This window comes from Papio anubis, chromosome 2 (genome assembly GCF_008728515.1).
Source record: "Papio anubis isolate 15944 chromosome 2, Panubis1.0, whole genome shotgun sequence".
NCBI lineage: Eukaryota > Metazoa > Chordata > Mammalia > Primates > Cercopithecidae > Papio > Papio anubis.
In genome coordinates, this window is record NC_044977.1 from 103,603,498 (window position 1) to 103,630,591 (window position 27,094).

The window sequence follows — 27,094 nt, forward strand, 5'->3', positions numbered from 1 at the left end:
GGAAGGCTGAGGTGGGCAGATCCCTTGAGGTCAGGAATTCAAGACTAGCCTGGCCAACATGGCGAAACCCCATCTCTGCTAAAACAAAAATTAGCCGGGTGTGGTGGTGGGTGCCTGTGGTCCCAGCTACTTAGGGGGCTGAAGCACGAGAATTGCTCGAACCCAGGAGGCTGAGGTTGCCGTGAACTGAGGTCACGCCACTGCATTCCAGCCTGGGCGACAGAGCGAGACTCCGTCTCAAAAAACAACAACGACAACAACAACAACAAATGTAAATCAGTGATGAATTCCTAAAGATCAGAATATCTGATTAGAAATTGAGTCATAGTAGTGCTTATAAACAGACTTCAGCATAGATTTGGTCAAGGGCATCAGTCACAGCAGATGTCAACCAGGGAGTTTTGAGGCATTGATTCATTTTACAAAAATACAGCATTGATAAGCCATGAACCCAGTTGATCAGTAATGTATAGATTTTCAGTCAGTGCACATTAACACTTTGGACTTGAAATTCTGAAAGATCAGAAATTCCTTACTGTTTGAGATGAGTAGGTTTTAGGGACTAGCCATTTTATCCCGCATGACTCAGGCCTTAATGCTCCATTGCTAATAGCTAAATGTGGAAAAGTTTAGAATTACATTTAATTTAGTCAACTGTTAGGCTGCAATCATTTTTTAAAAATAATCTGTTTACGGCATTATTTGAGATAACTTGACCAACTCTAAAATATATATGTAATTATTTCTAAGTATAAGTAGTTTTTCATATTAACAACACACAGGCTCTGTTTCAGGCTCTGTTTCAGTTCTTTTCTAGTTAGAGTGGTAAAAGAAAAAAAAAGAAATCTTTACAGTAAGCGCAAAATTATAATCCAAGTATTTTTAGAATCATATACTGTCTTGTTAAAATACATCAGTGATAATGTAAACACTTCTTCCTACCTGCATAAACTGATGAGCACAATGAAAAAAATAGATTAATGTCTTTTTTTAATGCTGAACTCAACTTCTCTTTGTTGAGTATACTTGCACATTTTTATCTTGGTATATTGAACTCTCTTGGTCTTATACAGACCATTCCAAGTGGTCTGACATACATACTCCTGATAAAATAAGAACATTGCCAAGATTATTTCTACTTTCTTTCCAACCAAAGAATGTGGCTGCCCCAAAGATAAGTTGTCCAAACCCACCTGCTCTCAGGAGTTGTTGCCGTGCTGTTAACTGCTCTTTGCGCAGTTCTGATAAACAACTGTCTGTTCAGCGATTAACTCTACATGTACTTTCTCCTTTCCCAGGAAGATTCGGAAAGGGCCAGGTATTCCCACCGGTCCAGTCACCATCGTCCTTATCTGGTTTGTAATAACCTATAAACTTGCCTCTGATACTTTTCCTCATTAGCTTAATGCAGTCACTCACAAACTTTTACTGTGTTTATTTTTATTTTTATCAGGGAGTTGAGGATGCATTGTCCATTCGAAGTCTTGGCAGTCACAGGGTTGGTATTTTAACTTGTCTACACAATACAAAGCTTACATGTGAACTTTCTTCAATTGCCTAAACAATCTGACAATGTTCATATATTTCTTTGCCTTTTTAAACGAAGTATAAAATATTGGCAAAGACCTTTCATTGGAAAATGATGCTTTCTTTCAAATTATTGTCATAAGTAAATCAACTCTAAAATCATGAATACTTTAATCTATTAACATGGGTCTAATCTCTTTTTCTATAGAAGGACCTTTGATTTTGGAAAAAAATAATTAAGATTGATCTTGTAAAATAATATTTGTTTGGTTCTAACTTTCAGACTTTTCCTACTTTCATATCTTAAAAAATGACAGTTTATTAAATGCAAAATAGCTTTGGGGCTTGGATGATTAATTATAATTTTATTATGTGGAAAATTTGAACATCTGATTTGAGAAGTTCCCTGAATATGTATAGGAATTATCATGCTTTGACATTTTGATTAACATTTTATAGAATGCCCCAGGTTGTTTTTTGCATGGATTGTTATACATCAGGAGGAAGAAGAAGCTGCTCCTTAAAAACCCTCGTATTATGCCAAGACCCTAATTTCTCTCTTAAAAAAGTATACTTTAAACCTTAAAGCGGTACTTTTATTTTGCACATTGATAATGCTATGTGTATACTTGCTTTTTTTCCATTTTATTTTATTTAAATTTTTAAAATTTTAATAGCTTTTAGGATACAACTGCATTTTGGTTACAATGTTATATGTATACTTCCATGTAGTTTTTTTAATCAGTAAGATGATCTTACATGTTGAAGTCTCTATTTGTTAGTTTTCCCTGACTCTAATTTTCTTTCCACCTTGTATAAATGATAAAAATAGACTCTAATAAACTGAGTGTGCTCTGGCATACTAGTTATTGACATGTTTATATTCATAAATATAAACTCCAGGCTGGCTATTTTTCTTGGTGAATGTTCTCCAGGCTGGTTATTTTTCTTGTCGAATGTAATGTACTGTCTTTTTAGAGTAAGTTACTAAACTGGTTACTAAATCAGGAATATTTTAGTTATAAAACTTTAGATTTTTAAGAATATTGGCCAGACACGGTGGCTCACACCTGTAATCTCAGCACTTTGGGAGGCCGAGGCAGGTGGATCACCTGAGGTTGGGAGTTCACGACCAGCCTGGCTAACATGGTGAAACCCGTCTCTACTGAAAATACAAAATTAGCCTGGTGTGGTGGCACATGCCTGTAATCCCAGTTACTTGGTAGGCTGAAGCAGGAGAATTGCTTGAATCTGGAAGACGGAGGTTGCAGTGAGCCAAGATTGCACCATTGCGCTTCAGCCTGGGCAACAAGAGCGAAACTCCATCTCAAAAAAAAAAAAAAAAAAGAATATTAACAGATCGTTACAGAAATCTAAGATAATTGGCAGCCTATAAATGATTTTACAGTAGAAAAATTTTAATAGTGAATTCATCATACTTCTCCCTGGAGATATAGTACTTTGTTTTTTTCTCTTTAAATATTTTGAAAAGGCCGGGAGTGGTGGCTGACATCTGTAATCCCAGCACTTTGGGATGCTGAGGTGGGCAGATCACCTGAGGTTCAGAGTTCCAGACCAACCTGGCCAACATGGCAAAAACCCCCATCTCTACTAAAAATACAAAAATTAGCCAGGTGTAGTGGCTAATGCCTGTAATCCCTGCTACTTGGGAGGCTGAGGCACGAGAATCAGTTGAACCCATGGGCGGAGGTTGCAATGAACTGAGATCGTGCCACCGCACTCCAGCTTGGGTGACAGAGTGAGCCTCTGTCTCAAAATAAAAATTAAAATAATTATTTTGTAAAGAATGATATAGGGAGTCAGTCAATAAAAGCTTTAAAGTTGAGTCTTAAAGGCTGTGAAAATAATCCTCTTCTTGTATTTATGGCTTTTTCCTTTTGCTTTTCATTATAACGTTCGTAGTGTGTATTTTTACACAGTTGTTATTAAGCTGCTTATTTGTAAATTTGTATGTGACCTTAGGAAACTTGATTATATATTTGTTTAACTTAAAGGTAGAACCAGCAAAATTTGAACATTTGGGAGCCTTTAAAACAAATCTGCAAAAAAAAAGAAATCTGCAGTTAAACTGATAATAACTGTATACCCAGAATGTATATAAAGTAATCAGGTTGATTTTATTTTTATGGCATTTGTATCATTAAACAAATTTAAGATATAACTGCAGTATTTAATTTCATTATGTTAATTTTGAAAATTTGTTAATATGGGATATAATAAAACTCCCAGTATTTAAAAACGTCAATGTATAAATGTAAAAATTAATAAAAGTTTTACATCCTAGAGGAGATTCTAGTACATTACTCTCTGTAAGTGTACATCTAGCACAGTTTAAATGTTTAGACTTCCCTGGAAACAAGTCTGAAAGCTCACTACTAATTTCATTTAAAAGAAATATAGTTGAGATAAAACATATTCTGTTTTACCCAAATAATATTGAGAGTTCTAAGTTTTCATCAAATTATTTGCTTTTAAAATAACTTCTCCTTTAAGCTGAATATGTTAGACAACTTTTGTCCTCTGTAGAAATAAATGTGATGGCCTAAAACACTGACCTAAATTTCCTTGTGGTTTGCTATATAATTTTGGAGTTATGCATTTCTCAGCCAGTTATTTTTAAAAACTTAAGGCCGTGTATTAAGAGGTCTAATACTTTCTGAACGTAGTATTTGATGTGTGAACATTAGCAGTACCTGAATGTGAGGTGGATATATCTATGGTCTTATGGTGCATTCTTAGGACTTTAGATTTCTCCTTTTGTCCAATTAACTTTCATATACTATCTTTTTGAAAGGTGGCTTACCAGAAGCTATCTGGGCTAGAAATGTTGGTGTCAGTGCTATAGACATTATGTATAAAAATAAAAACAGCAAAGGTAGTTCTAGACTGTGAATGGTAGGATTGGGGGAGGGATGATTACATCAAAGTTAGGAATTTAGAATTGAAACAGTCTGTGTCTATTAGTTTTATATAATGATTGGATTATTAATAGTGCAGAACATTAGTAGCTGCTTGGTCATTGCTTTATACATTGAAATACAAGAAGACAGTAAGGTAGAGATCCAAAATTAGAAAATGAAGTGATCTTGACCAGACACAGTGGCTCATGCCTTTCATCCCAGCACTTTGGGAGGCTGATGCAGCAGAATCACCCAGGAGTTTGAGATCAACCTGGGCAATGTAGTGAGAACTTGTCTCTACTAAAAATAAATAAATAAAAATAAAATAAATTAGCTGGGTATGGTGCTGCACGCCTGTGGTCCCAGCTAGTTGGGAGGCTGAGGTGGGCGGATTGCTTGAGCTGTCCAGGAAGTCGAGGCTGCGTTGAGCGTTGATTGTGCCATAGCATAAAAACGAAGAAAAAGCGATCTTGATTGAATCAGAGCAGTAGGGATAAATTGCCTTTTCTCGTTGGTGGAGATTTTTACTGTTGCATGTATTTAGTTATTATTTATATACCAGTAGCCTTGGTATAATTTTAATGAATTTAATTTTTAAAATATACTTACAATTTTGTGTTTTATCATTTACTATTACACTGTTTAATTCCATTGAAGAACCCATCGAAGGATATAACTGGGACACTTTGGAGCAGAGCCAGTACACCCAAAAGGAAAGACACCATGGTGTGTAGCCCAGGAAAATGTGTGGTATTAGTGTTGTGCATTCACTTTTGACTTCCAGCGTCCTGGATATTTGAGTAATAGGTACATTCTGATAGAAATTAACACTTGATGAACTTTGTTTGCTGTATGTATTTTCTTTCTAGTTTGTTTCCTAATGAAAACTTTCAGTCAAGTTTGACAGTTAAAATTTCTTTAAAAGATTACAATAGCAAATTTTGGATTTTTTTTGCTCTATAGTTATAGCATCAAAAATTTGGAAATGAGCCCTTACTATTTTCACTTTTCCTCCTTTGATGAATCTTTCTTATTTTACAACAATATAAATGCCAACTTTTACTTATTGGGGTGACTTTTTTTGTTTGCCCATTGTTTTAGTAGCAGTTGGTATGCCCAAATTATGGATTTTCCTACCAGATAGATTCAACATTTTTTTAAAAACCAGCTGAATTCTACGTTATATTTTGGAAAAGGAAAATTGAAACAGGTTAATTCCAGTTTGGCTTGTTAAATCCTGTGCCTGTGTAAAATGCCACTGGTGCTACAGAAAGGATGATAAGAGTAAAGACAGCTACCCTTTTCCATGAACTTACCTGATTTGGAGGATGGAATAGCTTGTGTGCTAGAATGTGTGACTTGAGTAATATACGTTTTGGTCATGGAGGTTTTTTTTTTTTTTTAAACAAAAGGGTTAGATATAAAATATTTAGAAATTTCCATAGAGAAGCAACTTTATTTTTGGGGAAGTGTCACTCCATGGTAAGTGACATTTTACTACTACACAGTTTAACAAATGCATACTATTATGTATTTTGGAAAATTTTGTAACAAGATTTTGTTACACATGTATTAATAATATTTTTTTATTGCTTATGTTTTCTGTTAGTTTCAGGATAATATAAGAAAAGCATTCGGTACAGATATTTTGCTCCAATAAAATTGGTGTTTATTACAATAACATTTTCAATGAATTTATACCAGTGGTAAAATGGTACCACTTAGTCTGATACTTATGGAATTTATTTTTTGAGGTTTCTGCAATGTTTTTATAAATGACCATTTCATTAGGCATGAAAGGAAGGGCTTTATTTTGACTGAACTATTATTTTAATGTTTTATTAGAACTAGATTATATAATTTGATTTTGTGATATATTTTAAGCTTTTTAAAAATTGTGATCTCTACAAGGAATACATTTTACACCGTAAGTCAGTATACACATGAAGATTCATGCATGTGGATTTGTATATATGTAAAAGTATAGAAAATACATTATTGAAACAAAAGTTTCACAAAATGATATTTGCACTTATTTTGCACAGCACCCTCTAATATTTTCTCTTCTAGTTTAGTTTTTAAAATGCTGGTTGAGGGCAGGGTACAGTGGCTCTTGCCTATAATCCCAGCACTTTGGAAGGCTGAGGTGGGAGGATTACTTGAACCCAGGAGTTCAAGACCAGCCTGGGCAACATAGCAAGACCCCATCTCCTAAAATAATAATAATAAAAAAATTAGCTAAGCATGGTGGCATGTACCCGTAGTTCTGCAGTTCCAGGTTCTTGGGAGCCTGAAATGGGAGGTTCACTTGAACCCAGGAGTTCGATGTTGCAGTGAACTGTACTGTACTCCAACCTGTACTCCACTCTACTCCATCCTGGGCAAAAGAGTGAGACCCTGTCTCAAAAAAAGCTGGTTGAAGCTACTAAGTTGATTTTAGGAACTACTGATGAACTGTAACCTATTGGGTTTTTGAATAGTATTCCTTAAAATTTTAAATGAATATAAGGGTTGGAAAAGAAAGATATTTTTACCAAACAATTAGTATTTAAACTACCTAAGGAACTTGTTCATTGCTTTTATTTGTTTTATATATGACTTTCTGGGTAGATAGCTTAAAAATATAAACTAGAATGTTTAAGAAACGATGTGTGAAAGCCATAAATCTATGTAGTTACTATTTGTTTTTTTTTCCTGGATTTGAAATGTGATATTACACATACTATCTTTTTAAAAGGCTCCTACATGAAATATGCGTGTTCTGGTCTTATGACTTTTGTATATTTTTCTTTGATTTATATTCTGTGTCACACCTGTGTGATACTGTGCAGTTCACACTTTGACCAGATTTCTCAAAGTGAGAAATCAGCATTTTCTTGAGGAAGGACAATTTTAGGTGTTTGTTCACAAGCAGATCCAAGGGAATGTTCCCCATCTTGGTGCTGCAATTGTTCTTTTGTAAGCTTGACCATGCTAGTTATGTGTGCTTGCCTTATTGCCTGTTCATTCTTTGCTTTTGCCACTTTTCAAACAATAGGAAATGATGTTAAAAGTGATAATAATTTTCTTAAAAAGCACTTTTGACTTTAGAATGCTTAATTCTTGTATTTAAAGGCTCCCTTAGGATGTTTTGTGCTATAGTGTACTGAGATTGAATCATATCACTATTAGTGATTATGAATTTTGTTATTTAAAAGAAAAATAAACATACAGTTTTGAATATACATACAGTTTAGCAATACTTTATACTAGGAAAGAGTAGGAGGAAGAATTTTTTTTTAATTCAGCTGGATTAGCTTTCATGTTTAATAATTTTTTCTTTTAAAATAGTGCTGGATTTTTAATAACCTCAAATATTACTTCTTCTCTTCTTTATATTTCTGAATTTGGAAACAAACCAACTTTCATGTTCTGCTGAAACCCAGTATGATATGTTCAAGGATAGATCATCAAGACTTTCATCATTAGTATGTAGTGCATGACTTTGTGTTATATTTGGAGTTTTGCTTTATAAACATCTGTTGATGCTAATTATAGAATATGACTAACTTTCATGGCTTTATTATGAACTTTTGGGGAAAATGTGACTAACAAAGCAAAAAGCTAATGTTTTGTGGTTGTGGCATGAATAGTAATTTTTTTCTTTAGGATTTCAGAATTAGACACAAGTTATTCTTACCTATTGAGGACTAGGATTGGTAGTAATATCTTTTTTTTTTTTTTTTTTTTTTTTTTTTTAATTTTAAAGATGGGATCCCTCTCTGTCAACCAGGCTGGAGTGCAGTGGTGCAATCATAACTTACTGACTGCAACTTTGAACTCCTGGGTTCAAGGGATCCTCCCATCTCAGCCTTCTGAGTAGCGAGTACTATAAACATGTGGCAACATGCCCATCTAATTGTTTTATTTTTTTTGTAGAGATGGGGTTTTGCTATGCTGTCCAGGCTGGTCTCGAACTTTTGGTCTTAAGTGATCCTCCCACCTTGGCCTCCCAAAGTGCTGGGATTACATGTGTGAGCTATCATGCCCAGCTGGTAGTAATGTATCTTTTCTTAAAACGATGAGCCACCCACCTAACATACTAATTGTCATTCTAACACTGTTATAAACATGTCTTAATGTTGAGCACAAGCCCTAACTGTGTTTTATGTCATATGTCACAAGCTAGCAGGTGTGAAGTTGCTAGATAGAAAACATCCAGTAGTGTTAGAGGACACCTAAGACATCAGTTATGTCCATACATTTTGGTTTGATTTGGTTAGTTTTTTATGGTATGTCATTAACCAAGGAATTTAAGTTATAGCTTGTTTTTCTTGGGTTAATATTTTGTCATTAGGTTGCCTGAGTTTCTAAATTACATAGACATCTCTTAAAATGTTCAGAGTAATATATAAAAAGATGCATATTCAAAAAAAAGAAAAATGAATTTTTAATCATTGATTGGGGATACAACCATATATATGTGAGATGGTTTACCTAGAGCAGTCTGTTGCCTTTGGCTCTTGATAGGTAGGGCACTTCTAGCCACACCTCCTTATTTCAGGCAAGTAGTACGTACCTAGATTAGATTTCTTATCTACCAATTTACCTATTTAGTAGTATTGCTGGCCTTAATTTTCCCATATGTACTTGGCTCTGTACTCCTAGGAAAAGTTAGATATTGAGACAATCCTGCCTTCAAGGGACCCTTTTATAAGGTGACCATTTATGGTATGCTGGGCAATCCATACCATGTTGGTTGTTTCCCTCCTGAGCATTACATACTGTGGATTCACTAATTTGGGTTAAGAGTACTGTCTGGGACTGGGACAGTTTAATGTCATGTTCTTCGTTCTCTCAGTCCTGTTTTAATTGTTCCAAAAGATTGCTATTTGACCTTTAGGTAAGGAAGACTATAGAAGGAAATGAATTATCTTGTTACCTATATCCTTATAAAGAAGATGGGGGGGGGCAGGAGTGGTGTCTCATGCCTGTAATCCAGCATTTTGGGAGGTTGAGGCAGGAGGATCACTTGAGACCAAGAGTTCAAGACCATCCTGGATAACATAGCAAGGCATTGTCTCTACCTGTCCCCCCAACCCCAAATTAGCTGAGTGTAGTGGTACATACCTGTGGTCTTACCTACTCAGGAGACTGTGGCAGGAGTCCAGGAGTTCTAGGCTGCAGTGAGCCATGATTGTGCCACTATACCCCAGTCTGGGTGACAGAGCAACACCCTGTTTCTACTGAAAAAGAAAAAAAAGAAGCCAGAGGGACTCAAGTGTGGCATGAAGGTCTCCACAAATATCCTGCCTGGCTCTTAGTTCTAATCAGGTTTTCTTTAGCTGGCCAGACACAGAGATGCTTGGCACAGAGGGAGGTGAGGGAGGAATGCAAATGTGTAGAGGGGCCAGGTAGCCTAGCTAGTAAAGTGCAGTGAATTGTTTACTAACCTTTGGGAAATAAATTGCATGTAAACTATTGTGTATCTCATATAGACCTTTGTGCATATAATTTCAAGATGAATTTTATTAAATTATTTTCATAACTTCCCTATGTAATCATTGAAGTTAACTTGAAATATTTACTTCCAGAATCATTCTTATAGTCACTCTCATGGAATGAAGAAGAGGTCTTCTGGTTCTCATAAAGACCCACTGGTTAGTTCTGTTGTGTCTCATATCACAATTCACAAAGTACTATTAGGAACTTAAGGATTATGATTATGATTGCTTTGGTGTGCTACTAGGGCATTATTGAAACTTGATAATCTGCTGAAACATGATTTATCAGAAATTTAAAAATAATTTTGTTTTCATTTGCAAGTTTTAGTATTAACAAATGCAAACCCCAGCAGGCAGAGTTAGTATTATATCACAAGAAGCTCATTAACAAGTATTTTCATTTATGAATTGTCCTTTGGAATATACCTGAAGAATAGGTTTAGTAAGATTCTCATCCTTATTTTAGGAATTTGAATTGATTTAGTTGTGGCATTATGGGCAGTAACTAAACTCACAAATAGGTTTCATTCTAAAAGTTTGTGTTTTGGAAACTTGGAATGCATTTTCTCGTTTCTACAATAAATGTGTAATGGCAAAGTTTCCATACTAGCTTGCTGAAAACTCGTTAATCTGTAATGTAATTAAACTGCAGAATGAATATACTCTTTATTCTAGTCACTTTGCAAAACAACATTTCTTTTTTCTTTTTCTTTTGTTCTTTTTTTTTTTTTTTTTTTTTTTTTTTTTGTGAGTTGGAGTCTCGCTCTGTCTCCCAGGCTAGATTGCATGGTGCAATCTCGGCTCACTGCAACCTCCACCTCCCAGGTTCAAACAATTCTCCTGCCTCAGCCTCCCAAGTAGCTGGGATTACAGGCATGTGCCACTATTCCTGGCTAATTTTTGTATTTTTGTAGAGATGGGGTTTTGCCATGTTGGCCAGATGATCCTCCCGCCTCAGCCTCCCAAAGTGCTGGGATTACAGGCATGAGCCACAGTGCCTGGCCGCTAAACAAATTTCTGTGAGGAAAGGAATATCTCCAGAATGCCCACTTGGTACATTGGGAACACCCATTTCCTGTTAGGTTGCAACAGTACTGGCAAAGGAAGTGCAGTCCCAACTCTTTGCTAATTCATAATTCAGGGTTCCCATGGGTTGGATGGGGAGAGGGTTGGAAGGCTTTGGTTGGTAGAAGGAAGGAGAGAAGGGAGAATGTAATGGGGAGGACATTAACGAGAGGCCCTGGAAGGTAAGGTCTTGGGATCTCTGGGGAAAGGTGAACCTTAGTGCCTAGTTGAGGGTGTGAGTTGGGAGTGAAGAGTGGTGTGGGAAGGCAGGGCTAGGGGTGGTAGGGGTGGAGTGAGAGTAGGGGTATCCTCAACTGCAGTGTCAACACTGGTGGAGTCTTTAAATCAGAAATTGCCTAAATTTGCTTAACCTTGAGTGAAAAAGATGGCTAGAGAAGTTGGGAAGGGAATTTTATAGATGGTTTTCTCTCCCTCAGTTAGCTATAATGTATACTATTATTGTTTATTTTGTGCATTGTATAAATAAACCTGCCATAGTGTTTTAGATCAAACCACATTTATTGTACTCTCTTTCATTTTGGTAATTTGTCAGTTTATTTTGACAAGTAATGGGACTAGGAAATGTTTGGAACCAAATACATAGCCCTTTAACCACTTCTGTGGCTTTGCCAGATGGATTGTAAAACTGGTAATTATTCAGTGGTCCAGGAGTGTTCAAGGACATTCTTAAGAATGGCAAGAGAATAAATTGTTTTCATTTCATTTTGTCTGAGAGTTTATTGTCTTGTTTTTAAATTTAAAAAGTTAGTAATATCTTCGTTTTAGGGGCTTGAAATAATTGTTACTTTGACTTAATGTGATATGATGATTTAAAAACATTATTTTGGAGAAGAAGGGATTTGGCAATATCACATTTTGCCTTTGTGTGTTCAGTTTTACCTTTGTGTGTTGTTAGGTTATTAACATTTAACCTAAGAAAAATGTGTTTAATTTTGCTTTTTGCAGAGTGGCCTCTACTTTGACCAGAGAAACTATAGCAGTCTTAGACATAGCAAACCCACCTCTGCCTACTACACTCGGGTTTGTCTAAAGTTTTTTGGCTTTATGTGTTTTCTAATCTCCCTGTTTTGCATTTTGACTAGCTGTAAATAATCTGTAAATGGCTACATATATACTAGTTTTTGGTAACCGAATTTATATAGTCTGTGGGAGTCTCTTTAAACAACGGGAACTATTGAATCATCATGTTTATAAATCAGTACCATTAACAAAATTTTTTAATGAAAATGTTTAAATGTACAAAAAGTTCAAAGACTAATATAGTGAATATCACATACTTGTCATTTAGATTATATAATTCATTATATTTCCTTTATCACATAAGTATCTATTTGTCCCTCTAACCATCAATTCATCATAGTTTTTGATACATTTCAAAATAAGTTGTAAGCTTCCATATACTTCAGAGTGGGTACCCTTTTAAAAAAGCTTATATATAAAAATGTAAACTACATGTGGCATGAGAAGAATGTAGTTATTTAATGTTAGAATCTCCTGTTTTTTTTAAAGACATTTGACACATCATACATTTAAGACACATTAAATGTATGGCACACAGTACATTTAAAATAATTTTGTTTAAAAAACCTGCACACACAACTTAAGTACTCTTATTTTTCATCTCTGATTGGGTTTGGTGAAAAAGAACTTGAAAAGTATGTCCTCAGATGACATCAGGAAAAGCAAGATTTAATTCCTTTAAAAACATGCTGTGTCCTTTTAGTGCATGGATTCATTGACTGGTACAATTTATCTAATTCAACTAAGGCACTTTGTCCATGGCTTGTTTTGAAGAACAGGTTTTCTAATCTATTTGGAAAAGAGTGTTTGTAGTGCTAACTTGGAGCTTATTTATCTGGTTCTCCAAAAATCAGTCTAAGCCAATTAGGAGTTGGTCATAAAATCACTGAAAATATCATAGGAACTGGGTGAGTGGGATGTGGCCACTGTTTGCCACACTCCCAGTGCCATGGCCCTCTTTCCCTCAGTGTTTTCTTACTTACCATTCCATATCCTAACAATAATGCTTGAAGACCAGTAGGACATAAACATATTTATAATTTACAGAAAACTGTTCCAACTGTTTTTATTTCTTATCCCTTACAAATGATATTCAAAACAATTTCTAATGACTTAAGTTTTTCTTATTTCTTGTGTTTCTTAACTACCTTAAGCACTCAGGAATTGCTAATGAATTATGGAGTATAAAATCATAAACTTAAATCCTCTGCATTTGTGATGGTGAGACCAATTCATCTTTGTTTTTTGTTTTTGCTTATTTATTTTGTTTTTGTCTCTTAGCAGTCTTCTTCCCTGTACAGTGACCCTCTGGCAACATATAAGAGTGACAGGGTTAGTACTTTCTGAGGAATTTTCTGCCTTCAGAGCTACCAGTTGCTTTTTTTCGGGTTTAATAATGCACTTTTTTCTTAGGCCTCTTCTACTGCAAATTCTGGTCTGCTGAGAAGTGCCAGTCTGGTTTGTATTTTCCTCTTCCAGTGTGTGCAGTGCTGGTGGGGTCAATGTCATGGTGCTAACTCTATGGCTTGACAGCTTTTTTCCAAAATAGTTAAGGACACATGATTTTAATGTCATGTGTACTTCAGATTGTGCTGCCTGTGCTTAAAATATAAAACTTTAGGGTATTAAAAATGAGCATATTCCCTTCACAGAGGGCTGTTGGTAGCCCTTGCTTAGAATCAGTTTTTTCGTAGAGAAGATAGATTTGCTTGAGTCCCACCACACTCACATACTTTTGTGAGATGGCTGCTTATGGAAAGGATATTGTTTTTCTTTGGGACAGTTATGATCTTGGCCTCTGATACTAGGATCTAATAAAGCAAGCTGACTAGAACAGTAAAAGCAATAGCTCTGTGTAATGTGTGAGCTGTGAATTTGTTGCTTTCAAGCTGTTTGTTGTGTTGTGGCCTGTTCTAGTGGACTGGGATCCTCAGGTTTTATAACTTAATTTTATTGTTGTAGTGGGCAAAATACGCTTTGTACCTCAGTTTCCTTTCCTGCTCTGTTTCCTCTTTTGAGGAAATACATTTATACGTGTTAATTCTCCCAGTTTCATAACATGATGGTGAAAGAAAATACTGTAACCAGAGGTAGTTTTTTAAAAAATGAAGTGTAAGGTTGATAGCAATTTATGCATATAAATGAGTATTACCGCCCTCAGGGTTTTCACTTTGGGAAGCTATACACTTATATCATTCTCCAAAACTTTTTTGGTACCGAGTATTGTGAAAACATTAAGTCATTTTCAAAACAACCTTGATGCTAAATAGCTAAGTAATATTTCCTTTGTTCCTTAGGTATCATTGTACAATGGTGGATTATATAACCCTTATGGTTCTCGAACTGTAAGTCTAAATAGGGGAAGGTGGTGAGGAGGAAGGAAATGTGGGTGGGCACAGTTTACTTTCAAAGAAAAAGTCAAAAATTAAAAAAAAAAAAAGAGTACACAAAGAAAAAGTTATTTAATCTGATCTGTAATTACTCTCTAAGCTGTGATCAAGTCATTCAGCTAGCCAGTTGTGACTCTCACCCAAGCCGTGATAAAATGCCTGCTGGAAATCATGGCTTCAAGTATTAGGGAAATACATAGAAAAACCACTTTTCTTGTTCATTAGTTCCTCCTGAAGAAGTTCTGAGCAGCACTTCTCAGGGCATCCCCTTCTTCTCTCCCTCTAGCCAAGGGCTGGTAGATCTTGAGGGTGGGGATGAGGTAGAGTTCTAGACCACTGGATAATAGTTAACTTTATCTTGAGAACCAGGGGCAAGTTAGGTCCATGGTCCTTAATGTATTCTCATTAGAAAAATGAGGTGTTCATTGTTGTAAAACCTTTCTTCTTGGGAACTTTATAGCCATCTGAATGCAGTTATTACTCATCAAGAACAAGTTCAGCCCGAAGCAGTCCAGTGGTGAGCTGTCTAGTCTCTGCATGCTTTGTAGAAATTTTTGATTGTTGCATTAATCTGTACTCACTGTTTAGAATAGTGAGGATATGGTGTGATTCACTTTGTTGTGTATGGATTAGGTGTTCCCTTAGTACATAAACTCAAGCACTAATTTGTCCTAATAATTGGTAATTTCTCTATAAATGTGACTTAGCATGTAATTTCTTAAACGAGTCTCTAACCAGTGCCATTAGAATTTTTTAAGTTTTTATATTTAATTTTCATTTGTGTAGAACTTCTTGTCTTTCAGTGATGATAATTCAGTGTATAGGTTGACTATCCTGTGTTTCTCCTTTCCATCTTTACATTCTGCACATTCAGCCATTTCACCTGCTTGCTAGCACTTCTATCAGTGCAGTGAAAGGAGAAGAAATAAAACAAACTGATTAAAAAAATATATTATACAAAAGACAAAACTGGGACAATTATAATTACCTAATCTTTCTGGAATATTTTTTAAAATTTGTAAAAATAATATTAGTTAAGGAAAATTCAAAGTAAAATTCCCCAGACCCCTCCTTCCCCATTTTCCTTCCCCAAATATAATCTCTGTTCTTCAATAACCTTTCATAGATATTTTATGCATATATGAGTGCTCTTTATTTTGAGTGCAAATAGGTTCATATTACATATTGCTCCTCAATATATTTTCTTTCTTTAAAGTAGCTTTCTGTATCAGCACCTATAAATTTATTTCATTCTTTCTTTTTTTGATAAAAATTTTCAACAAGTAAGCCGTGTCCCTTAGTTTTTCCACTTCATGTCTCTTAGAGATAGTTTCATATTAGCACATTCTTTTTAATGGCAATATATTCCGTTAGTGCGTAAGTATACATTTTAAAAGTCATTTCCTGGCTGGGCACGGTGGCTCACACCTATAATCCCAGCACTATGGGAGGCCGAGGCGGGCAGAGCACCTGAGGTCGGGGGTTCAAGACCAGCCTGACCAACATGGTGAAACCCCACCTCTACTAAAAATACACAATTAGCCGGGTGTGGTGGCACATGCCTGTAATCCCAGCTACTTAGGAGGCTGAGGCAGGAGAATCGCTTGAACCCCGGAGGCGGAGGCTGCGGTGAGCCAAGATCGTGCCATTGCACTCCAGCCTGGGCAACAAGAGCAAAACTCTATCTCAAAAAAAAATAAAAAGTAAAAAAATAAAAAGTCATTTCCCTGTGATGGACATTAGATTGTCATATTTTTGCTACTATAGACACTTACACAATGACCATTCTTATCCAAGTATATTTTTGTGTACTTACATGGGTAAATCTGCAGGGTAAATTGTGAATCATGAAATGATGGGGTCAAAGAGGATATGCATTTAAATTATGATGTAAATTACCATGTTGTCTACCAAAAGGACTGTACTGATTTACATTCCCAATGGCAAATGATGACTTTACGAGCTACCTTGTTATCCTTGATAATGTCAAAACTAGAGAAATAATTAAAGCAATTTTTTAAAGGTCATCAAAGGTTAATTTGTGAAGTGGAATAGGTGAGCTATATGGGTTTTCTTTTACATATATGTTTGTCTCAGTTCTACCATTTCCAAGTGGCACTGCTTAAAAATGCCACTGCTGTATTTAACAAAAGTTATACAGGGATGTTTAAGAAGGTAAGAACTTTTTTCACATAAGAAGGAAGTTTACTTCTAACCTACCCTGTAACAAAATTCCACTTGGCAATTATTGGACCTGGTAGCATTTTTAGTTTCCTGAGTGTGGTGGTCACTTGCAAATAAAATTTGATTTTATACACATACACACATAATTTTTAAAATTTTAATATGTATATATTTTTCTTTAGAGACAGAGTCTCGCTCTGTCACCCAGTCTCTAAAGTGCTGTGGTGTGATTTTGGCTCACTGCAGCCTCTGCCTTCCAGGTTCAAGCAATTCTCCCACCTCAGCCTCCCAAGTTTCACCATGTTGGCCAGGCTGGTCTCAAACTTCCGACCTCAGGTGGTCCACCCACCTCGGCCTCCGAGTTGGGATTACAGGCATGAGCCACCATGCCTGGCCTATTTTTAATTTTTATTTAGAGAGGGTAACTTTCTATGTGGCCCCTGCTGGATTCGAACTCTGGAGCTCAAGTAACCCTCCTGCCTCAGCCTCCTCAGTAGCTGGGACTGCAGGTGTGTATTACTGTACCCAGCTTATATTTTCATTCACTTGTAGGATCTTGTCCTTATAGGCTGGCTAGATCCTATTTCATTTGCAGGTTGGGGTCAGAATGACTATTTTAGTGATGCCAGAATGGTTTCTTAGTGATGTTAGAATGGAGATAAACTACACATACTGAAGATGAGTCTTTGGCTGGTAAAGCAAGAAGATGACAGAGCCATGTAGGGTGATGTTAGCAACATCTCCACTAGTTGCATAGTAATGAATAAAGGAAAATAAGAACCATTACTTTGTTGTCCCTGTTGTAGGAATTTCTGTCATTGACTTACATTGTTTCGCTTTAAAATATTATTTTATTTTCTCTCTCAAGCAAAAACATTAAGTATATGTATTGACCCCTGATAGGATCACAAAGGGCCCAGAGGTTTAAAAGTATGAAATCCCTAGCTGGTTTCAGTTGGCTTACTATGCACCTCCCCTTCTTTAATTTTTTGAGATGGAGTCTTGCTCTGTTACCCAGGCTGGAGTGCAGTGGCATAATCTCTGCTCACTGCAACCTCCGCCTCCTGGGTTCCAGCGATTCTCCTGCCTCAGCCTCCCGAGTAGCTGGGATTACAGGCATCCGCCACTATGCCTGGCTAATTTCTGTATTTTTAGTAGAGACGGGGTTTCACCATGTTGGTCAGGTTCGTGTTGAACTCCTGACCTCAAGCAGTCCTCCCGCCTTGGCCTCCCAAAGTGCTGGGGTTATAGGCGTGAGCCCCCGCACCTGGCTTTCTTTAATTTAACTTAAATAAAATGTAAGGTTTTACTTTATTTGTGCTTTTTGGAAATGTCTCCTGATTTTTAATAGCAGTTTATTATGCCTTGTACCAGGTTTTCTATTAATATATAGGGTGCACAATAGATTTTACCAATTATGCTGCTTATATCATTATTCGTATGCATCTCAAAGCCTTCCTTAATGTGCTTATAATGAGGTAACACCATAGCAAAATTGCGTCTTTGTCATTATCTGCATTTAATATCTATAGTTTACCAATGATGACACTGCAAGCATTGTGTCTTCTGATCGTGCCAGTCGTGGACAAAGGGAGAGTGTGGTGAGCGTGATTTGCATGCAAAGAAATAAGATGAGTTTTAAATAACAACAATGCATGCTCACGTGAAATCTGTTGTAAAGTGAAATTTGCATTTGACAATAAGAGCATTTTCCTCAAATTTAGTTATATAAATAATTTGCCTTATAAAACATGTTGAGCACACACGTTCTCTGTGGGCTGTGCAAGCTTTCATTAATAACTTGTCTTTTTACATCTCTTAGGAGTGAGTCATTATTTGAAAAGTTTTTACTTGTTATTCTTTGTTGCTGTTTTATGCACATGTGTGTGCAGTTCACCAAAGACAAATTCCTTCAGCAAAATTAATGTTTCCATATTGTATAAAACTCATAACTATGGATTACAAATCATGTTACCATTAATTGCTTTCTATATTGTTGTATTTAGATTTAATCGATGTTTATCCATCTGTTAAGACCTGTAATCCAGGCATGGTGGCTCATGCTTATAATCCCAGCTACGTGGGAGACTGAGGTGGGAGGATTGCTTGAGCCCAGGAGTCTGAGCCTGCAGTGAGCTATGACTGTATCACTGCACTCCAGCGTGGTGAGCAAAATGAGCCTCTGCCTCTCAAAAAAAAAAAAAAAAAAAAAAAAAAAAGCTGGTGAATTTAAGAATTGCTGATGACAAAATTTAAAAATTCTAGTCTTAGACATTCAATTGGATAATAATTGTAGAGGCAACAAATAGCTATATTAGAATACAAATGATATAATTTCAGGTTATTCTTTAATGAAGCTGGAAATTTTACAGAAAACTGATGACATTTTAGTTATATTTAAGAAATTGGTTTGGAAAATACATTGTTGAGGATGGTATGTCAGCTTAGAGCTAGAATAAAGAGCATAAGAGGCTGTAATTCCTTAAAGAAAAATAGGCCATTTAACATGAGTTACGTTATGTGAAAGATTATAAACCCGAGTTTTCATAGAGAAGGGGAACATTAAATGTTGGAGAGATTTGTTACCAAAATTCATTTATTTAATTAAAGCAGTTGTAGTTCCTTAGCAAACCAGCTAATGATCATGCTTACAACTGAAGGAGAAATAATATACCACAATACCTAAAAACACCTTGGAACGCAGTGGAGTGGAAAGGGCAGGGACTCTAAATAATGATGCTTGGGCTTGTATCCACTTCTACTACCTATTAGTGTGTAAATGGCAGTGTCTTTATTTGTACGTTGGGGATGTTGATACTATCTTTGTAGGTAAGCTTAATATATGGATTAAATGGAATACTATATAGAAAATACCTATCAAAATTCTCAGATAGGTGCCAATAAATATTAGTATCTATAAATGCAAGTTATATTATTATTACTGTGAATAAAAATACCATTGCTTGATTGTATTGGTTATTAGCAAAACTTCATACTTGTAAGCCTGTTTTATCTCTTGGATGGGCTTCTGAATTCCCTTCCTTGAGAAATATTTTAAAGCAAGGCAAACAGTCAGCTGAAGCAAGGAATAGATAATGAATGAGGTAAAAAAAAAAAAAAAAAATCACTTACTTTAAAATTAAATAAATGTTTGTGGAGTGCCTGTTACATTCAAAGCCCTGTGTTGAGTGCTAGGAATACTATTTTAAGCCAGTCAGACTAGATTTCTGACTTTATGGAGTTTATATCCTAGTGAAAGAGATGGAAAATAAGCTAGTAAAGAAAGAAAAAGAAAGAAATGTCAGGGAGTGTGAAGAGAACAGGTAATGTGATAGGGAACATGGAGGGGCCGGTATGTATGTGGGTGACCCTTTGGATGGGGTGATTAGAGATGCTTCTTTGAGAAACTGACCATTGAGCTGAGACATGAAATGTGAGGAGCCAGTTGCTTGAAGAGCTGGGAGAGGAGCATTCTAGGCCAGTGCCAAGGCCTAAGGTGAGGGAGAACTGGTGTGTTTGGGGAACCAAAAAGAGGCCAGTATAGTTCATTTCGTTCTTTATTTTGTCCTACATTTCCTGGTCTTTGGGAATATGAAAAAGAGGGAACTGTGTAAACGGAGAAAAGGTGCAGTAAACACCCTGCAAATAATTCTGCATTCAGCATATATATTCTTAACAGAATTGATAGCTATAATGAATTATACATTTTGAGAATTATAGTAGAGGTAGATACTAACCTCGAAATGCTTCTGTTCAGGGTGATGAATATCTTAAACATGAGAGATTTGCTGGTCCTCAGGAAGTAAATGTTCTCTGTAGCATAGGACTCTAGTTAAGATGAGTAAAAAAGCTGATTGTAGAGCTGTGATTTCATTTAGGAACCCCTTTTCTTTATTTTTTTGAGTAGGTTAATTGCAGCAGTTTCCTCATTTTATTTCTTGATACTTTATCACACATCAAAATTTTTAAAAGCCTTTCTCAAATTGGCCCATGTTCTTATTTTTTTTCTTTCTTTTTTTCTTAACTTTTAAAGCATCTCATTTTTTTTCTGACTGAAAGGTTTCTGCCGCCGATTATTTCAGTCGCTCCAATCGTAGGGGAAGTGTTGTCTCCGAGGTGGATGACATCAGTATCCCAGATTTGTCCAGCGTGAGTGTATTGCATGGGGTGGTTGGTTATGTTGTCCCAGGCTTGTGACTAACAGCTAATATGTTAGCTATTTTATAATAAAAGTAGGAACTTGATTTATTGTCTTAAGAAATATTTGTTTGGGCCGGGCACGGTGGCTCACGCTTGTAATTCCAGCACTTTGAGAGGCCGAAGCAGGCGGATCACCTGAGGTCAGGAGTTCGAGACCAGCCTGGCCAACGTGGTGAAACCCTGTCTGTACTAAAAATACAAAAAAATTAGCTGTGTGTGGGGCTCACACCTGTAATCCCAGCTACTCTGGAGGCTGAGGCAGGAGAATTGCTTGAACCCAGGAGGTGGAGGTTGCAGTGAGCCGAGACCATGCCACTGCACTGTATCCTGGGCAACAGAGCGAGACTTCATCTCAAAAAAAAACAAAGAAAGAAAGAATTGTTTGAACATGTTAAAATCAAATACATTTGCTCTGTTTTGGAATGTATTTATTAATATGTCCTTTCTTAAAAAAACTTTTTCCCCCTCTGTGGAAAAATCTCCACATAGAACCCATCAGCATCTGCAACAATTATCAATATTTTGCCAATTTTGTTTCATTGATTTCTTCCCCCTTCCCTCCTTTTTTCCCTGAATTATTGTAAAGCAAATTCCACGTCATGTCATTTCTCAATAAATAGTTTAATATGTATCTGTAACTGAACATTTTTTCAGATCTCTTATATCATTATCATCACTAATGAAATAAGTAATTCCTTAGTATCATCTAATACCTAACCCTTATTCAGACATTCTTTATTGGTTAAAAAAATTATTTTCCTTTTTGATTTTAGTGAATCTATAAAGTGATAGGTAGACTTAGAAAGTTGAATAATGAAATATACCACTTAGTAAAGTGTCACTAATTTGTACTAACCAGGAAGAATCTGAATATATTTTAAATATTTGGATTATGGCATTGTTCTGAAGAAGTGTGCCTATCCATTGCTTCCATATTCATCAGGAACTGAATTTAGGAAAGGTTGTCCTTCAGGCATTTGTCTTAATGAATGAACTCCAGCCAACAACTTAGGATCTACCTGCTCATCTCAAAATAACAGCCTGATTATCTCTCTGACGCTTCTCCTCTTGCTGACTTTGTGTTGTTTTGCCAACGGACCAAGGCTATACTGACTGTACTCATTGTCAAGCTTCCTTCCTTCCTTCCTTCCTTCCTTCCTTCCTTCCCTCCCTCCCTCCCTCCCTCCCCCTTTCTTTCCTTTCTTTCCTTTCTTCTTTTTTTTTTCTTGGTGACAGGGTTGAGACCTGTTGCCCAGGCTGGAGTGCAGCAGCGCGATCACGGCTCTCTGCAGCTTCAAATTCCTGGGCTCAAGTGATCCTCCCGCTTCAACCTCCGAAGTAACTGGGACTACAAGCATGTGTCATCATGCCCAACTAATTTTTATATTTTTTGTAGAGCCAGGGTTTTGCTGTCTTGCCTAGGCTGGTCTCGAATTCCTGACCTCAAGCAATCCACCTGCCTCAGCCTCCCAAAGTGTTGGGATTACAGGCGTGAGCCATCACTTCTGGCCAACATTTCTTTTTTTTTTTTTGAGACAAAGTCTCACTCTGTCGCCTAGATTGGCATGCAGTGGCATAATTTCGGCTCACTGCAACCCCCACCCTCTGAGTTCAAGCGATTCTCCTGCCTTAGCCTCCTGAGTAGCTGGGATTACAGGCACCTGCCACCGCGCCTGGCTAATTTTTTGTATTTTTAGTAGAGACGGGATTTCACCATCTTGGCCAGGCTGGTCTTGAACTCCTAACCTCATGATCCACCCGTCTCAACCTCCCAAAGTGATGAGATTACATGCATGAGCCACCGCACCCAGCAAACATTTCTTAATAGAAACATTAGAGAGTAGTTTTTAAATGAAGAAATAATTATTTATAATTAGCATTTCACTGATGGTATTTAAATAGCAATTTCTGAACTATTTTAATTCTAGAAGATAATTTTATGTGTGGTTCTTAAGCATTCCAGATCATTGGTTCTCAAATCTGGCTATGCAACAGTATCATCTTGGTGTGGGTCTAATCAATAACTCTCTCTGCATACAAAGTTAGAAGACTGGTTTCCAAGTCATTCCCCTGAAATATTGCCCTTATTATTAAATTGGCTATTAATCCCCTTTTTTCCCCTGTAAGTATGGACAATTAAACTTACTGTTTACATCTGTTCTCTTAAAAACTGAATTCTGTCAGCCTCTTAATTTATAATATCTGAATTAATAGTTATGTCTTCCTTACATTTATTTTGTGATGATTTACTTTAGTAATTACATATAAGTGAAAATGCTGACAGTTTAAAAAATCTCCCCCTGCCCCTACTAGTTAACTATAACTCTTTAACATAAGGTAAAGTTCTCTAGAGCAGGGATTTACAAATCTGGCTAACCCCTGTTATTTTATAGTCTGCAAGCCACTGGTTTATTTGTATGTATGTGTGTATCCACACACACACAGACGCACACATATGTATACATATATGTATACATACATATATACACACATACATTATATATATATTTAAAGAGACAGGGTCTTGCTCTGTCTTGCAGGCTGGAGTGCAGTGGAGCCATCATAGCTCACTGCAGTCTCAAACTCTTGGGCTCAAGTGACCTTCCTGCCTCAGTCTCTCAAAGCGCTGGGATTACAGGCAATTTGTATATTTTTAAATGGTTATATATAAGTACCTTATCCTTAATTTTGCCTCCTGGCAAAGCATACAGTATTTTTGGGCCTCTCTCTGGAGCAAGTAACTTTCTCTAGTAGTATTTCTTTTAAAGAGTATGCTGTAGTCCAGCTCATCTTGTAGGTGAATACAAAGGGGACTTCATGTTGGTAGACTTCCCTTCCCTCCCACTTTCAAAAAAAGATGACCTGGAAATACTTCAACATGAAATATGATTTTTAAATGCTGGCAACGAATTCAGAATTTTAAAAGACATTTTCTGGTTACCTCATTGTGTACTAAATATGTTTGTAGGCTGATAGTTTATAACTTCTGAGCTAGGAGGTGCTGAGAAAGGGTGCCAGGTCATGATTCTGCAAGCCTATATAATATTTTTGGTGGCTCTAGCCTCTAATTTTCTTCTGCATTGGCTTTGTTTCTGTTTTGTAAGTCAGGCTACAATAAAGCAAACAAATGTAAATGTGTTTTAATTAAAACTGAAATTTTGCTGATTGTTAATAATTAAACCCATTTCTAAATGGAATCCTTAGCCAGTTTTGCTTTAGGGAATTGTTAAAATTGATTGATGTCTTCCCTTCTGTGGTTGTGGACTCAGGTATTTTTTCAAACAATTTTTGAGTAGCTTTATCAAGTTAGTATGTATATAAATTAGAAATTAACAAAGGATCAAGACCCAATGACTGCATTGAAGAAACTGCACTGTAAATACTTTATTAAACTACAGTTTTACATGTTAATATATTAAATATGATTAAATTTTATTCTGTTTAAAAAGCTTTTTTCTGGATCTGGCAGACTCTGGATCATCATTATGAACATTAGCTTGTTATTGCATTGCAGCCACGTAGAACTCTTGGCTGTTGGATCCTATTGGGCTTTTAGAATACCAAGTTTCAACTAGGTTTTTGTCTAAATGGAAGACGGCATGCAATATAGTACAAGTCTCAGAAGTGAGAACTGGCCAAGTTAGTATAGCCAAAATAAGAGAACTGTGACATGGTTGCTTTGGGTGATTTTTGCTGGCTTGACAGTCTCTGAGGTTTGGTGCGTGATCAGTTTGGGTTGCGACAGTTGGGATCTCTTAGAAGACAGTGAAAGCAATAGAGTCAACATTGTCATGGATTAGTTCAGTGATGCAACCTCTGAAATGTAAGATTATTCCAGGGACAGTCTGTTAAAAACTGGGTGAGTTTGGAGGTCAGTTTTGTGAGAAGTGGGTTTGAGGAAGGATTTCAAATAAGCTTAGAAGACTTTTAACTTTGAATGCTACATGCTTTTCTCTTTAACACATTAGCAGAAAAGAGTTGGAAAATACTCAGGAAAATAAGGCAGTTTATTCAAATATAATATTTCTTTCATCTTGAAGAATAATACATTAAATATTGGGCAATGCAGTATAGATGTGTAAAAGGATTATTCCTTTTTATGGCAATAATTGCCAATATAGTATTTAAAAGCAAATTTTAGGACAGGCATGGTGGCTCATACATATAATCCCAGCACTTTGGGAGGCTGAGGCAGGCGGATCACTTGAGGTCAGGATTTTGAGACCAGCCTGGCCAACGTGGTGAAACCCCATCTCTTCTAAAAATACAAAAAAAATTAGCCGGGCATGATGATGGGTGCCTGTAATCCCAGTTACTTGGGAGGCTGAGGCAAGGAGAGTAGCTTGAACCTGGGAGGCAGAGGTTGCAGTGAGCCAAGATCGCACCATTGTACTCCAGCCTGGGTGACAGAGTGAGACTCTGTCTCAAAAAAAAAAAAAGAAAAAATTAAAAAAAAACAACAAAAAACCATTTCAATCGCTGTCACTACCTGCTTTGAAACATTTATATGTTGTTTTAAAAATCTTTGAACTAAAATTAGTTTTTCAGAGTTTTTACAGCATGAAGTGACAAAGAGTTAAATGTCTAAAAATAGTGTTTATATTACTGATTTATTACTATCATCATAATAAAGAATATTTATAAACATAAGTGTGGGTAATAAAAAGAACACCAAAAACTTTCAAATATGTGGAAGTTAGGGTGAAGTGATCTGAGTAGAGCCAGAAATGATGTTTCATGTTTTAATAATTAACTGAGAAATGTTTTCAGATCTCTTCTCTAGATTGGGCCTAGAAGGTTTGTGTCGGAGTTGGAGTTATTTTCATTTAGTTACATCCCTATGTGCCTTTTTTCTCCTGGTGATAATTGGAATAGCATATATATTCAGGTAAACAATATGAACACTGAATTGAAAATTTACAAAACTAAGGGGTGGATTCAGCTCTGCAACCGTCAGCAAAGTCTTTCACCTCTCAATTTCTTTTTCCTTAGCTGTAAAACTCAGGGTTTGGACTAGACTTTTAAGGTACTTCCCTTCTTGAAACAGTGTCTGAAACAACCTTAAAGCCTACAGCAGAAGATAGGTTAACTTAATTATGGCAAGTTGAGATAACAGGCTACTATGAAGCTATTTAAAATAAATGAGGGAAGTCTATTAGTATAGATGGGGTACGATTTATTCATTCATCCAACAAATTTTGAGCCCTTCTGTATGCCAGACACTATTCTTGATACTAGGAGTGCAGAAAAGAACATACTGATATAGAGCTTACATTTTAGAAAGACAGCAGACAATAAATAAATGGATAAATACCATAGTGTCAGGGAGTGATAAATGCTGTGAAGAAAGATGAAGTACTTTCTCAAATCTCTGAGACTTGGTAAGGGGAAAAAGAAGGTGTAGAACACGTATGGGACACTTAATAGAATTTTTTAAAGACTTTGTGGTTGGTTGCTATTAGAGACTGGTGGTCAGGGTATGGCATGGTAGGGAGAGAGCCCTACTCATACCCTTTTGTGCTGTTTGATTTTTTTTGGTCACATGTGCATGTATTACTGATAAAACAAAAAATCCTTGATGTGGGGAAAAATATTTTGGTGACATATTTAACATGCTTTAATCCAATCTGAACTTTCTTGACTGAGTGTACTAGTCTTTATCTATGTGTCCTGTGTCCTAATAATGCTTAGAAATAAAGGTTTATCACTTTTGGTTTTATCAGACTTTTCTTTTTGATATGTACAAGGTTTTTTTGTATTAACATTTGCAGTGCTAAAACTTTTTATATGTAGCCTTCTTTAATGTGTTTTAAATACCGTAAACAGAAAATTTACCCAAAAGTTCTAAACTTTTGAGTAAACATAGATTGCTTACTCAGTGTCTTCCTTAGGATAAAAATTAAAGTTGCCGACATTTTGTCTTATGTTAAACTGGAATTTTTATTTCATTTTTAATATGTTTATTTTTAGGCTTCAAACATCATTGAACTTGGAAAACTCAAGATCACTTTTTTTCCTCCTAAAAAAAATCAACTTGCTAAGCATCTTTCCTGATTTTTATCTTTGTTCTTTTCTAGTTGGATGAAAAATCTGACAAACAGTATGCTGAAAATTATACAAGAGTGAGTATGTAAATTCCTAAGGGAAATTCTCAAGGTCAATTAAACTTGCTATCTGTAACTTGTTCATTATTTATTTTACAACAATTGGTCTGATGTAGCCGCTTTTCCTCCCTTTATCTATTTCCTGTCCTTGACCCTCCAAAGTTCCTTCGAAGTTAAAT

The 27,094-nt window shown here is 36.1% G+C and overlaps 1 protein-coding gene across 31 annotated transcripts in view; it reads left to right on the forward strand.

Moving 5' to 3' along the window:
* Positions 1 to 27,094, forward strand: part of LRRFIP2 (LRR binding FLII interacting protein 2) — a 177,270-nt gene that overhangs the window by 108,019 nt on the left and 42,157 nt on the right. For 9 of the 31 annotated variants that reach the window (XM_009201192.4, XM_017955596.2, XM_017955606.2 and 6 more), the window contains 13 exons: positions 1,299 to 1,355; positions 1,454 to 1,498; positions 5,106 to 5,174; positions 7,874 to 7,915; positions 10,022 to 10,087; positions 11,963 to 12,037; positions 13,319 to 13,369; positions 13,451 to 13,495; positions 14,335 to 14,382; positions 14,888 to 14,944; positions 18,144 to 18,212; positions 20,671 to 20,760; positions 26,889 to 26,933. In XM_009201192.4, the coding sequence (XP_009199456.1) occupies positions 1,299 to 1,355; positions 1,454 to 1,498; positions 5,106 to 5,174; positions 7,874 to 7,915; positions 10,022 to 10,087; positions 11,963 to 12,037; positions 13,319 to 13,369; positions 13,451 to 13,495; positions 14,335 to 14,382; positions 14,888 to 14,944; positions 18,144 to 18,212; positions 20,671 to 20,760; positions 26,889 to 26,933 (759 nt within the window). The remainder of the gene's footprint in view (positions 1 to 1,298; positions 1,356 to 1,453; positions 1,499 to 5,105; positions 5,175 to 7,873; positions 7,916 to 10,021; positions 10,088 to 11,962; positions 12,038 to 13,318; positions 13,370 to 13,450; positions 13,496 to 14,334; positions 14,383 to 14,887; positions 14,945 to 18,143; positions 18,213 to 20,670; positions 20,761 to 26,888; positions 26,934 to 27,094) is intronic. The other 22 variants (XM_009201208.3, XM_009201209.3, XM_021934576.1 and 19 more) reach the window with 11 other exon arrangements.